This window comes from Ziziphus jujuba, chromosome 8 (assembly GCF_031755915.1).
Source record: "Ziziphus jujuba cultivar Dongzao chromosome 8, ASM3175591v1".
Taxonomy (NCBI): Eukaryota; Viridiplantae; Streptophyta; class Magnoliopsida; order Rosales; family Rhamnaceae; genus Ziziphus; species Ziziphus jujuba.
Window position 1 is genome coordinate 24,111,789 of NC_083386.1, and position 14,561 is coordinate 24,126,349.

The 14,561-nt window shown below is 32.7% G+C and overlaps 1 protein-coding gene across 1 annotated transcript; it reads right to left on the bottom strand.

Annotated features, from left to right (window-relative positions):
* Positions 1–1,266: 1,266 nt before the first annotated feature.
* On the bottom strand, positions 1,267–4,628 carry LOC107414219 (MDIS1-interacting receptor like kinase 2). The gene is made up of 2 exons (XM_016022325.4): positions 1,810–4,628; positions 1,267–1,722 (listed from the first exon to the last, which is right to left on the bottom strand). The coding sequence occupies exons 1-2, from the start codon at positions 4,352–4,354 to the stop codon at positions 1,415–1,417; spliced, it is 2,853 nt and encodes a 950-aa protein (XP_015877811.3). The 5' UTR covers positions 4,355–4,628; the 3' UTR covers positions 1,267–1,414.
* Positions 4,629–14,561: the final 9,933 nt, after the last annotated feature.

Sequence of the window (14,561 nt, forward strand, 5' to 3'; positions counted from 1 at the left end):
AACATATTTGCAATAAAATTAAACATAACTGTTAATGAATTTTAGAATATCAAAAACTTTTACAATAAAATTTGGAATGGCATGTCAAAATTAAAATATTTGGAATATAAAAGAGACTTCATAAAAAAAGTTTATAATGAAACTTGAATTTCATATAAGTTAAATTTGGAATACAAGATAATCCTTTTCGTCATTTTTGGTTTAATTTTCCCATGTTATGATAAATGTAGATAATAAGGTGGACATTATTTTTAGTTCGAACAATGGTATGATGTCCAAAATTTGCAGTAGTATAATATATTTGGTTAACTAAAATTTTCTTTTTAGCGAATTTAACTAAGAAATTAGTACAATTACTCTCCTTACAAAAATCAATTTACTCACTAAGAATTTTTTCTTATTTTTTTTTTTAGGAATTTTTATTAAGGAATTAGTAGACAAATAGCAATTACTTTTCTAACAAAATTAAGATGGCAAGTTTAAACACAATTCCTCAATCCATTATACAAGACATGTAACTTTGTTTAAATAATTATAAAATAATTATTACTAAATAATTTAAAATTATTTCATACATATTTTTAACGTGTATATATGTATATATATATATATATATATATTTTTTTTTTTTTGTAAAGTGATAGAGTGATCGTTGAAGAAGTTAGATATTCACACTTTTATAGGAGTAGAAGATCTCAATCTTTTTTTCTTTTTTCTTTTTTTTCTGGTAAGTATAGAGTATCTAAATTTGGATTCTATCTTTTTATTACATGTTTTCACACTGATTTTAATGGTTAAAACTATTCCAAATCATCTTTCAAAAAAATTGAAACTATTATATTATTATTAAGACGTCTATATTATTTATATGTTAATATTATTATATAAGACTTTAAATTTTCTTTATAAATTTAACATAAAATAATATCAAAATATATATATATATATATAACTATATCAATATAATTGCATTAAATAATAAATAAGAAAAAGCAAAATTTAGTGTACTAATAAAATATATTGTTAAAATTTTAATTAAATTAAAATTTTGATAAATATTTTTATTTCTGTAATTTATATGTTAAAATATTATTCAGCATGATTTGTGTACGTTTGAGTTACTTTGGGTAAACATAAAAAGGAAAAGCTACATCTTTTGAACAATGAATCATTTATTTCAGTATTCATACAATATTTTTTCTAGCATGTATTATTTTCTTATGGTCAACATCTCCAATTTTAATAATTATTATTGTAGGGACTGTATAAATTTGCTTTTGCATTGCAAGTTTGCAACTAGAACTTGTATTTGCAGTCACATATTTATGCAAAATACGAGCATAAAAGATCCTTGAATACATTCATCCAAAATCTTAAAAACATTAAAACAGAAATAAAAAGATTTTTCCAGCAGTCACGGGCAATCGGCATACACATGGAGCAAATTAGAGACCGTTCGCATGGTAGGACGAGATTGTGGATTGGGACTCAAACATGATACAGCAACTTTCACAATGGAAGCTAATTCAACACCAATGTTGTGACTTTCAGGAGGTGATAGACGATGATCCAAAATATCTTTGTATTGGATTCTTCCCACAGCCCCTGATTGAAAACTCAAAACTTCTTCTCCTGGATGTTTGCCCATTACAACTTCAAGTGCCAAAACCCCAAAACTATAAACATCACACTTTTCTGTCACTACCATACTAAATGCAAACTCTGCAACAAAACGAAAAATATATATGTTGTTATGAAATATAGATTTTAGAATCTAACAGATAAAGCATGAAATTAATGAAAGCTTACCTGGGGCCAAATATCCAAATGTACCTTCAACTTCAGTCCAATTTGAGGAATCAAGGTTCAAAAACCTTGCTGTGCCAAAATCCGAAACATGGGCCTCAAGTTCTGAGTCCAACAATACATTTTTGCTTGATATGTCTCTATGAATTATAGGTGGCACATGATCATGATGCATATAAGATAAAGCATGTGCTACACCTTTCACTACTCTGATCCTCTTCACCCAATCCAACTCCTCTGCACCCTTCTCGCTTCCCAACATATCTGCTAGACTTCCTCTTTCAATGAACTCATAAACCAAAAATGTATGTTGTCCTTGAGAACAGAATCCAAAAAGTTTCACAATGTTTCTATGCTTGATTTCTGTCAATGCCGCCACCTCGCTCCCAAGATGCTTTATATCCTCTATCTCTGAGTAATCTCTTGCCTGAAAATTCAGTTTCTTTACTGCTAAGACATCATAGCCAGGAATGTCTACTCTGTATACCTTCCCAGACCCTCCCAACCCAATGCAGTACATGTCATCGAAGTTCTTAGTAGCTTCAAGTATGTCTTCGTACTCTATTTTGCCATTGAAATACCATATTGAGAATGGATCTTTTCCCTTTGAGGAATGCTCAACTTTCATCAAATGATTTAATGATTTCTTTTTCAAAAGGAATGCATATATTCCGATAAGTGAAACTAACACTGCACCTGCTAAAGAAGAAACAATTACAACTAAAAGTTTGCGATTCTTTTTTCTGTCACCTTTTTGCTCCTCCATTGCTGTGCCATTGCAGGGGCGAAGACCTTTGATTTTTCCACATAAATCTTTGTTGTTGCTGAATGACTCCGGCGGAGCTGACTGAAAGATGTTTCCAGCAGGAAGAGGACCCTCCAAATAGTTGTATGACAGATTGATATCCGTCATGCTCACCATGTTGCTGAGTGAATCAAGGATTGAACCAGTGAGATTGTTGTGGGAGAGATTCAAGTTTTCTAAACTTTTTAGCCTCCCAAGCTGGGGTGGTATTTGCCCGCTGAGTGAATTGCAACTCAAATCTAGTAAATCTTGTAAGGCCACCATGTTACCAATTTGAAACGGGATTGTACCGTTGAGCTGATTCTTGCTCAAACTCAAATCAAGAAGCTTTAAGCAGTCCCCTATTTGATCTGGAATTGGCCCACTTAGCATGTTCATAGAAAGGTCTAAGAACTCCAGGTTGGATAATTTTCCAATCCCTAATGCTATATTACCCGAAAGCTTGTTATCTTTCAGGTTTAGCAAGGACAACTTGGATAAATTTCCAATATCTTCCGGTATCTCACCAGACAACTGATTGGAAGAAAGATCAAGCTTCACTAGCTGGCTCAGCTGAACAATCTCATCTGGTATTCTTCCAGTTATCATATTTCCAGCTATTTGGAACAGTGTTAAATTCCGGCATTGTCCCCAGTTTGATGAAAGCTCACCTCGCAATTTGTTGAAGCTCAAATCAATATAAGTAAGGTTGGGATACACACCAAAGTCTTGGTCTATGTAGCCTGTGAGCTGGTTATATTCAAGCCTGACCCTGTATAAGCTTGGACAGTTTTTAAGGCTTATTGGAATTGGACCGGTGAAACTGTTGTGAGCTGCACTGAAGTTGACAAGTTTTCCACCTCTACACACTTGAGGTGGTAATTGGCCGGTGAAGTTATTCTCAGCTAGATGCAGAACAGTTAAAGATGAAAGATTTCCAAGTTCAATAGGTACAACACCTGAAAGGCGGTTAGTCAATAAGCGCAAATCCGATAAGTTGGTTAAAGTTCCCAACTTAGCCGGGATTTGTCCGGATAGTTCATTATTGGCAAGACGGAGAATGCTCAAGTGACTCAAATTAGCCAAAGACTGAGGAATAGGACCATTGAAATAATTCCCATCTAGAGCTAGTAGAACCAGGAATTTCAAGTTTCCTATCTCTTCAGGAATTCTGCCTCCAAGCTGATTATCTTGGAATAAAAGATTTTTCATACTTACAAGACCTTTTTTGGACTGACTAGATCCATCAGGGAATAAAAAAGGGTCAAATATCCCAGTTATATGGTTCCGGGATACATCAAGCTCATAAACTTGAGTGAGATTAGCAAGAGAAAGTGGGAGAGAGCCATTGAGAGAATTCGTAGAAAGGTCAAGGAATTGAAGCTTGGAAACCATGCCAATGTTTGGTGGTATGGTTCCTGTGAGATTGTTGAATTTAAGATCAAGGCGAAGAAGGTTTGGAAAGGAGGAGAAATCTAAGTTTTGAAGCGTACCTCTTAACCCTGTATATGCCAGGTTTATTGCAGTTACACTTCCTGCCATGTCACAGGTTATGCCAAACCATTTGCATGGACTTGGAGGAGTACTAGAATTGTTGTAATGCACTGGAAAATACCACGACTCAAAAATTGACTGCTCTGGGAGACTATCCTTCCATTTTAGAAGAGCCTCAACTTCTTTACTAGTATCAGCTTTGCAGAAAGATAGCAAAGCTACTAGTGAAAGAAGGATTGAGAATGACACACATTTTCCTTGGCTGGCCATAGTTGGAAACTCGGTTTTTTTTGTTTCTAGCTTGATATGGGAATTTATATATGCCTTGATTTTGTTTCATTCACAGTATTGATCTCTCTCCGTGTCTATCTTCTTCAACATCATGTTAAACATGCAAATATTTAAAAGAAAAGTGAGATCTCCAACTGACTGCACAGTGAATTATGAGCTAAACCAACAGTGCTCGTACAAAATGCTGAGACACGCTTATTTTGATTTGCGCCATGATGGGCTCAACACCAAAATGAGCAATACTGAAAATTTTTTTCGTTTTATTTGTTTATGATACAAAGAAAAAGAGAGAGAAAATGTTGGGACACGCTAATTTTGATCTTATGCTATGATTCATTTTCACACGAACTTGATTATTTGCCTTGACTAATGGGTTTCGTAATGGTTCGATAAATTATATTTGTACAATTCCACTTGTATAATAAATAATTCCACTCCACGAAAATGGCAAGCTCACTGTAGTTTTTCTTTTCGGCTGCTCCTGCTCTCTCTGAGAAGTTAGGACGCTTTCCATCAAAATTAAAGTAGTCTTGTTAATTCCATTTATTGCATTGATTATATTAAATGACTTTTACTTGATTCTTTTCTTATATGTCATAACACTTTTAAATCTCCAAGAATTTTATAAGTCCATTTACCAAAAAAGAATATTATAAGGTCCAGTAAGACCATTTTCTATATATTCCCATTTTTGTTTGTATTAACAAATAACGTGTTATTAATTTTTTTGTTAAATTCTGTGATAACTACAATATTTTGACATTTAAAATTATGATGGTGTAGAAAGAATTTGAAGAGCAGTGTCAAACACGGACTAATTAATTGTGCCATCATTTGGTTCATTGCACGCCAAGGAGTTTTATTGTGGATATTATTGAATATTAAAGATCATACAAGATAATTATCGTTGGCTTGAAACTAAGCTCCAATTTCTTATTATTTATACATAGAATGTAAGAAAGATAAATATATATATATATATATATATAGTGGTATCGCTACACTTTGAAGTCAAAGAGTTTCATTGCAACATATCTTGTACATGTGTCCATTCAAGAAAACTCATCAGCTGAAATTGACAAGTAGTTGCCAGGTGGAAAGCACATTTTAATCAAACTAAACCAGAACCGTAACTAGAGTACTTTCCTTAGATATATATATATATATATATACAGCCTGTTTATGGTGCGGACGGTACTCATGCGGACTACATTATTGGTGACAGTTTTTTATAGTATTGGTGACGATTTTCTAAAAAACCGTCGTTAACACTATGAAAAACCGTCACTAATATTGCGGTCCTCATGCGGACAGTCTTCACCATAGAATTTCCGTATATATATATATATATATATGATAAGCTGTACAAGAATACCCTTATATAAAGTACAAAATTCCACAAGCAAGCCACAATTACTTGGACAAAAGTCTGCAAGCGTTTATAAATGCCCCTGTTTAGGATTTGCAGATGCCTGTAATCTTCTTAACGGTTATAGGAGCCTGTTAGTGCTAACAGATTGTTCATGGAATATAAACTTAGTCTTGTCTCCATAAAGGGCCTTATTATACATATATATATATATATATATAATACATACACACACTATACTTATTACCCAAAAAAAAAGAACACACATGACACTAGTGTCCGTTGTTATAATTATGCTTGTTATAATTATGCTTTTTGGGCGGACTTAAGGGCTGAGTAATATGATCCAAGTTTGCAAGACCTCGAACTCCATGCCCTTTAATAATCCGATCATCTGAAAACAGATTAAAAATTTGTAATAACCATATATTACTATTAGACTATTAGTGAAAAATCATATAAGCCAACAATATAAATATAAATATGTAAGATAGTTTTAAATAAAATTTATTTTTATTGCTATTAAATTATATCAAGAATTAAGATTTAAAATTTAAAAATTAATCAAAAAGATAAATTTAATAACATATTAAAATTCTATTTAAGAAAAATAAATTCGATATGATTAATAAATATAACTTTAAATTTTAATCTTTGATAATGCCATATAAAAGTTTAAAAAAAAAATTGATGTTAATTCTCATGTTACTTTATTTGGACTATATACATAAATACCTATGCATACAAATACAAACGGTAGAAGGGTTGCACAAAACCTAATTGCTAAGGTCTTGAAAATTGAAATGTGCAAATGAATTCCAATTAAGTCCTTTTAATTCCTTGGTAAAGTGTTTTTTGTTTATATTTGTTTGTTACTAAAAGTTTAGTAATAAAAACTTGTTTCTTACAATTTTTTCTTTTTGTTTACTATTTTGTTTTTCAAAAGAATTTGTTATGGAAGAAATTTAGAAACAAAAATATAAATGTCGTGTACAAATCAAATTTCATTTTTCCTTTCTTTTTTCTTTTTCTTTTTTTTTTTTTGATGGAATAAATCAGACTTCTTTAACGTAATAAAAACAAAAGTCGTTCATTGGACTTGGGAAGGCCTACGTGGCAACTGACTTAGGGATAGACCATGTAGAGTGGTGGGCTCTACAAGAATAGTGGGCTGAAGAGAACAAAACAGGGCCAAGGCTTAAAGTCTCAGAATTAAGAAACGGGCCAGATCTAACACACAATATGCACAGGGACGACTACATCTATATATCAATCGGTGAGACTTCCCTATTTCTCGAGGGAGAAGTGAACGGCAGAAAAATGTTAAGTACGATTTCAAAGAGGTGTGGTTGAGAGTGATTCAGAGAGTGATTCAAAAGTAGATATGGAACTGATTCGAAGAGCAAAGCACTTAGCTGGAATCCCAATGTTATTTTGTAACGATATTAAAATATTTTTGAAGTTGGACTACATTAATATATAAATTAACTTTATTTTACAAGGTAATATCCTTAGCTTATATATTATATGTAATCTCAACCGTGTCAGCCGTGTGAAGTATCCCCTAAGTTATAAGTAATCAGAACCAATCAAACAATATAATCGTCCAGTATAATATATATTAATGCTGAAATGGGTTTAGAAAATTGTATATATATATATATATATGCATATATATACACATACATATTTATAAATATGTTATGACCATCTATATATTTAAATGTCCCTTTATTAAAGTAGCAAGCAGTGGGAAACTTTTCTTAATTTAATTATCATTAATTTGGAGAATTAGCTAGGAAGACTACTTACGGCTAGAATTTGGAGAAGTAGAAGCCAAACGTCCCACTTCCTTTAAAGGCATGGCCATGGGCATGTCTCTTGCTTCCACTGCCACTGCCACCGCCATGAAAGTCACGATGAGAATCGCTGAAATTATAAAAAGTTTGGGAATAGCCATTGATTCTAGGTGATTAGGAGGCAATGGATTATTTAAGATTGATAAAACAAAGATGATGATAAACCCAAAACGCACAAACACATTTTATGATGTTCGGGGGTCCAAAGCTGCACATCTTGTCCCCACTAGCCACACTTACTGTGGAAGCATCACACACATGAGGTACAATCGAGTGGGAATCAAGGAGAAAAACTAGTGGAATTAATGTGCTAGATTTTCTTTGGTTGCAATATTACGTACACCTTTCCACTTTGGAGTTAAGCATTATCTCCAATAGGAGAATCACTTAGGTACAACGTGATGCCACATAATGTCACCTGTGCAATGGGAAATAGTAACATACAAGTGTATAATTGATAATCTATATTAATGTACAATATCAAAAAAAGTATGAAGGTTCTAAAAAAATTGATTAAATATTTCATTTATAGTTAGTTTGTTGTACCATATCATCCAGTTGTATTTAATTTTTTTTCTTTTTAAAATAATTATTTTATATAACATAATAATGTGATAATATATATAAATATGTAATTATTGGTTGAAATATTAATTAACTTGGATATAAATAAGTAAATTTGTAAATTAACAAATAAATAAATCGGTATTAAATATTACCAAACCATTCCATAAACAATATGGTGATCATATCCTTTTTGTAAACAATTTAGTAACTCTAGTATGACTGATAAAATATATCCACCCCTAAATGTATTTCTTTGTGAGTGGAAGCAATTTGGATATATATGGCAGATTTGATATATATGGGTTTTTCTGTTAGCATCTTTATGAATAAACAACATAAAATAATTGTCTTTGATGAGACTTAATTGAAGATTTGATATTCCAATAACTCCATTAATATATTGGTATAAAATAAGATAGTGCTTAAGCTGATCAATATTTGTCTTTCTTTCTTTTTTTTCTTTTTTTTTTTTAGTTTATTTAAAGGTTGCAAGCTATATATAAGGTGGTTTTAAGAAGTGGAAATGATGGGGTCTCAACGTAAAAATTTGACTAATAATTAGATGGATGTCATTGTAAAGTAAAAAGAAAACTTATTTATAAGTTTGATGAATCTGTAATTTCTGAAAATAGTAAGGCAAATTTTGGAAGGAAAATAAAATAAAATAAAAAGGTTCAAGACACGGAAGTTGTTAAACTAACTTGCACAAAGCATGACACATACATGAGAACTGCCAATATGATAGAGTTAAAGCTTAGGAAAAGCCATTTCTTTAGGAGGCAATATATTATTTAGGACTCGTAAAATATATATAAATATAACCAAAATATGGATTGTATCCTTTAGTACTTAATTTCATCAAGATTACTAACGTATTCTTCCACAAACAACCTATTTGCAAATGGTAATTAAATGAAAGAGGAACCGTTGGAATCTGCATTATTTTTGTTGGTTATCGCATACAATTTACTCTTTGTTTTTTTTAGTCCACCAAGATATTATGGTATTCATATAGTTTGGGTTGTCCTAAGATTACTGTACTTGTCCTCCTTAAAATTAAATATTGTCCCTTAATGGCCGGTTAGGAAAGTCACATCGTTCATCACATATACAATTAATTGAAAAATTAAGCTTATGCACACAGATATTATAGATTTTTTGTGAGTGAAAGCAACTTATTTTTTTGAAAGAAAATATAATATATTAAACAGAAACAGAAGAAACATCAGCCTATTGCTCATTATATTTAATGCAAAGATAATAATTGTCTTTGGTGAAAAACTTCGAAAGATTTTTTTTTTTTTTTAGTGAATAAAATCTATGAAAGATATGATACTCAAAACTCCATTAATTAGTATATATCTTGGAATAATATATTAAAAAAATAAAAAAATAAAAAAATAAAAAAGTTAGTGCTCCTTTCAGAATATGTACATTAAAAAATTAAATGAAAGAAAGAAAGATAGTGCTTACGCTGTGTGTGAAGTAAGCCCTCATATATATGGTGGTGTGCATTCAAGGACTAATATAATAACCAAACAACCCCCCCCTTTTCATAAAAAACTAAAAAAAGAAAGCCGCTCCCTAAAGTTTGATCAGCTAAAGGAAAATAAATAAATAAATAATAAATAATAACAATCAATCACTCTGAACCACGAATATGACTTACAATTGTCCAAATCCTACAATTCAAACATTTATTTCCCAAACAAATTTAAATATTTTAGACGCATTATAAAGTTTTGCTTTTTGCTATTAATGATATTCATTACTACTGGAATGCATATTAATATAAACCGTATAAAAAGTATTGATTGTTGTGTTTAATTTTTTATATTTTAAAATTAAAAATTTAATATGGAAAAATAAATATTTTTAGATAGTAAACTAAAATGCTAGGTGAGCTTATGGATTTCATTATTAATTGTCATCAATGGTAATATAGTATTTTTATTTAAAAAAATGATTTTAACTAATATTTGTTGAAATTGGTCAAAATATCGAATTTGGCGTAGCGGTTGGCATCAAATCTTTTTAGTCAGTTTTTACTTTTTTTTTGGCAAACCGAATCATAAAGAAAAAGCAAACCAAATCAATTCGTTCAAGTTGAATATTTTACTGTTTTAATTTTTTTTTTTTAAATAGTATTTTTTTTAATGTTTTGAATTTAATTTTATTAATATATTTAATTAAAATATCCAAAAACATAAAAATATAATTAATTATAATAAATTAATAAAATAATTATATATAATATATAGATTCAGTTCGTTTAGGCAGTGTTATTTTCAATCCAAATTGAACTGAACCGATTGTAGATAACAAATCGAGTTGAACTGAATCAAATTAATTTAATTCGGTCAATTTGGTCCGTCCCATTCAGTTTATATCTCTCCCTATATATCCATCCCTAGGCAAAGCCTGTCTAACCATCTAGCAATTTTCAAATAGTTCTGGAACTATCTAGTTTTCTCTCGCAAATTTTGTGGTATTATGTAAATCCTATCTGCATTCACGTGAGTGAACCATGTCTTCCAAGACACTCATTTTTCTTTTTTCTTTTTTTCTTTTTTTTTTGGCTAGCTATTTGGTAGATTTGGTAGGAAGAAATTTTTCCATCCACAATGTGTACCAGCTGACTTGGTACACATAGCCACTCATGTAATTCCATATGTAATATTAATAATAATTCAGATTTCTTGTTTAGAAGCAATTATAGGTTAGATTAGAATATTAACGCCATTAAGTTCAAGTTTTGCATCTGTTTTTTCTTTTTCCTTCTATCCGACGGCTATCGTGCACACTGTAGCATCCATCTATTTATGTTTAATTTTTCCTTCTCAGTCATATGCGTTTTCTATATTTATGCTGGTTTAATTACGAAATAGAAAAATAAAAAAAATAATTAAGTTAATTTAGTTGAGAGAGGAAAACTGATGTTTCTATTTATACTCTAAGGGATCGGTTTATATTCTAAGGGATAAGGTAGAAAGAGAAAAGTCCAAAGAAAGAAATAGGAAATAAAATAAAATGGGTGTCATGAAGGCATCCCTGGTAGAAGATGACAGTGTAAATACAAACAGTTTTCATCAAAGTTATATTTTGATGAATAGGTGTAAATCGATAAGATGAGCAAATGGGTGTTATCAAAATTTTTCTATCTTACCCACATGAATGTCTATGGATCTAGACGGATATATTGGAATTGAGATATATGATGCAGGCAGGCCTCAATAAGAAGGGGAAAAAAAAGTCTACGCAAAAAATAAATAAATAAATAAAATAATGGAAGGCGTTAAAAGGGTAAAAATATATTTTGGATGATTTGGTAATTTTTATTATAATATATAATTAATAATATACATGGTATTTTATAATTAATCATGTGTAGCAGGTAAAATTCCAAATCAATACACCATGTGTACTAAAAAATTTCTCGATCTCGTAGTGCTTATAAGATGGGTCCCATGGAAACGGAAAATATACTCAAATTTTCTATATAAGACTATTTTTGTCTATCATTTTGTTAATTGCTAATACGAAAGGTTAAGAGAAAAATGATTCTGAAATTCGAAGCACTCTCAGCTAATCAAGAGCTAGAAAATTATCTTGAAAACTCTTTGGCAGTAGCTAGAAGTTGCACTTTAATTTCTCGGAGAATAACCATTTATACTGAATTCGTTTCAATAAACAAACATACAGTCTAAAAACTAGAGTCCTTGAACAGACACGATATTAAACAGAGCCTAACCAAAGAATAAACTACATCTTAATTAATAACCAACAAATTAAATATATATATATATATATATATATATATAAAATTGTTTCGGTTTCTTTGTTTCAAACTTTGATTACCAAAAAAAAAAAAAAAATTGTTACATCTATAGATAATTGTGGAGTTCTTCTTTTGGTTCAATGAAGCCATATTTTCTAGATAATGATTCCAAATTCAATCCTAAAATTCTAAGTGTCAAAATGTGAAATACAAAAATACAATATTTATATTAAATACAACTTTTGCAATCTTAAACTGTCCTTTTATTAAAACAAGTGTAGAGAGTGGAAGAGAGATTTTCCCGCTATTTATTTTCCATTATTGATTGAAATAAATCATGTCCCAACTGATTTTTTCTCCACACTTTGGGCCATTTGTCTAGGAAAGCATCATTCACTTTAACCAACTTAATTTTAAGTAACAAAATCAGTACGCAAAAGTATAAACTACCATAATAGTGTAACACCCCGTCCCAAATCGCACCGGAATCCGTGCACGTTGACCGAGGTTGACCGTTGACCGAAGGGGGTCAAAAGTTGACTTTTTGACTCGGTGAGAATTTTGAGTTGACTAGGGTACCGTGGCGAAGTGCACGATGCCACGAGTTCGTAGACTGGTAGCACGTCGAAAACGGAGCTACGGTTTGAAAGTTATGGACGAAACAAGTTGCGGTCCAAACTGTCCAAGGGGTGCTGGAGTTGACTTTTTTTTTATGGGGAATTGAGCTTTGACTCATGCATGGTTGTGAAGTGCTCATCGATACGAGTTCACAGACTAGCGGCACGCTCAAAACGGACATCCGGTTAAAAAGTTATGGACGTTTGAAGTTTACCGGATACCGTATTATTTTAATGTTTTTGGGTCGGTGAACAGTGAAATGCCACGTGTCAGCTTCTGATTGGTCCATGTGGCATGAACAGTATCATGCAGGGTTTTTATTTGTTAAAACACTCGAGAAAGAGAGAGAAGAGAGAGAAAGAGAGAGAGGAGAGAGAAAGAGAGAGGAGAGAGAGAGAGAGAGAGTCACCGGCCGCCGGCCATTTTCACGTTTTCCGGCCTAGTTACTGTACATGCGCCAGCCAGCCAGATTGCCCACCTCATTTCCGGCAAACCCTCCAAATTTCACGACGAACGGCCGCCGGACGCGCCCGGATCGGACGTCCGAAGTTTGGCGGCGATTTTTCCCCCTCCACCGCCGGCCACCGCGAATCGGCACTATTCCGGCCGATATACAGTACACGCGCCATACACCCATCATCCTCTCCTCAAGTCCGGCCTACCCACCAAAAATCACGGCCATCGGACCACCGACGCGCCGGGATCGGAGCGTTTTCCGGCGAGGGGTCGGAAATTTTCAAACGGTGATTTCTCCGCCGTCCGACCTCCGTTTTGCTCACCGTCAGTCCCGTTGGATTGCTCTCCTCACGATCTACAAATCTGCAAAATTTCACAGCCAACGGCCACCGCCGGAAAATACTGTTCCGGCGAGTACCCGAAAATTCCGGCCAGCTCCAGTCCGCAGTGTTCGACCTCCTGAACCCAAATCCGACTTCCGTTTCCGCCAATTCGCGACGGTTTGGGAGAATTGCGGAGCCGAAACCCGGAAAGCTTCCCGACGAAATTCAAACCCCGTCGGGTACGATCATCGAAAATTAAGACCGGATCTGTGATTAGCATCACTCGAGCTTCGATTCGGTATATAACTCGTAAATTCTAGATATCGTTTGTGTTTTGACCCCCCGGGTACCGGGTATTATTTACCCGAATAAAATATTAATTTATTTGACTGTCTGTGAATTTTGTTCTAGGAGCACCGGTGAGTCGTAGAATTGATCCCGTAGTGGATCATGGGTTAATTGCGTGCTCCAGGTGAGTGACCCACCTTCAATTTAATTTTGGGAACTCTAATTTGGTGAATATATTATGTGTGATTTAAATATTTGGAATTTAATTTTTATGTGCCAAATATTTATTTGATTTATTGTGGAAATTATTGTGAATTTATCGGATTTAAGAAAATGTGCATTTCACCAATTTATGCCATGTGGAATTATTTTATGGTTTTGAGGATTTTGAAATTGGTGTGGTTTTAATGGTAAATTGGACACGATTTGATTTTCAAATATTTCAAGGAAAATATTTGGTTATGTTGGTGATTTCAATTTTTATGAAATATGCCCATAAAATATTATGGGATTTGATTATGATATTTCGAGAAATTATTTATGCTTGGAAAAAATGTGGATATTTGAATTGATGGATTTGGGAGTTGGTGGATTTGAAAATCATGGAATTTATGGTATGGATTATAAGGAAATTGTGGAGAATTTCCCGGTTCAAGCGGATGGATTATGCCCGCTATGCTTATGAAAAATGTGAAATTTGTTTTATGATTTAAATTTATGGATTTTATAATTTTTAGATGCACCACGCACGTACTGGTGTTCTGATTATGTGATATGGTATATGTGATATGGATATTGTGCACACGGATATGATTAGCGCGCAGGTGGGTGTGAGTAGCGCGCAGGTGATATTATGAGGGTGTCCTGTGGATGCCATCGGAGAGGGTGGCCACCCCCCTTTGGCCGGGACACCAGGTTAGCAGCGGCG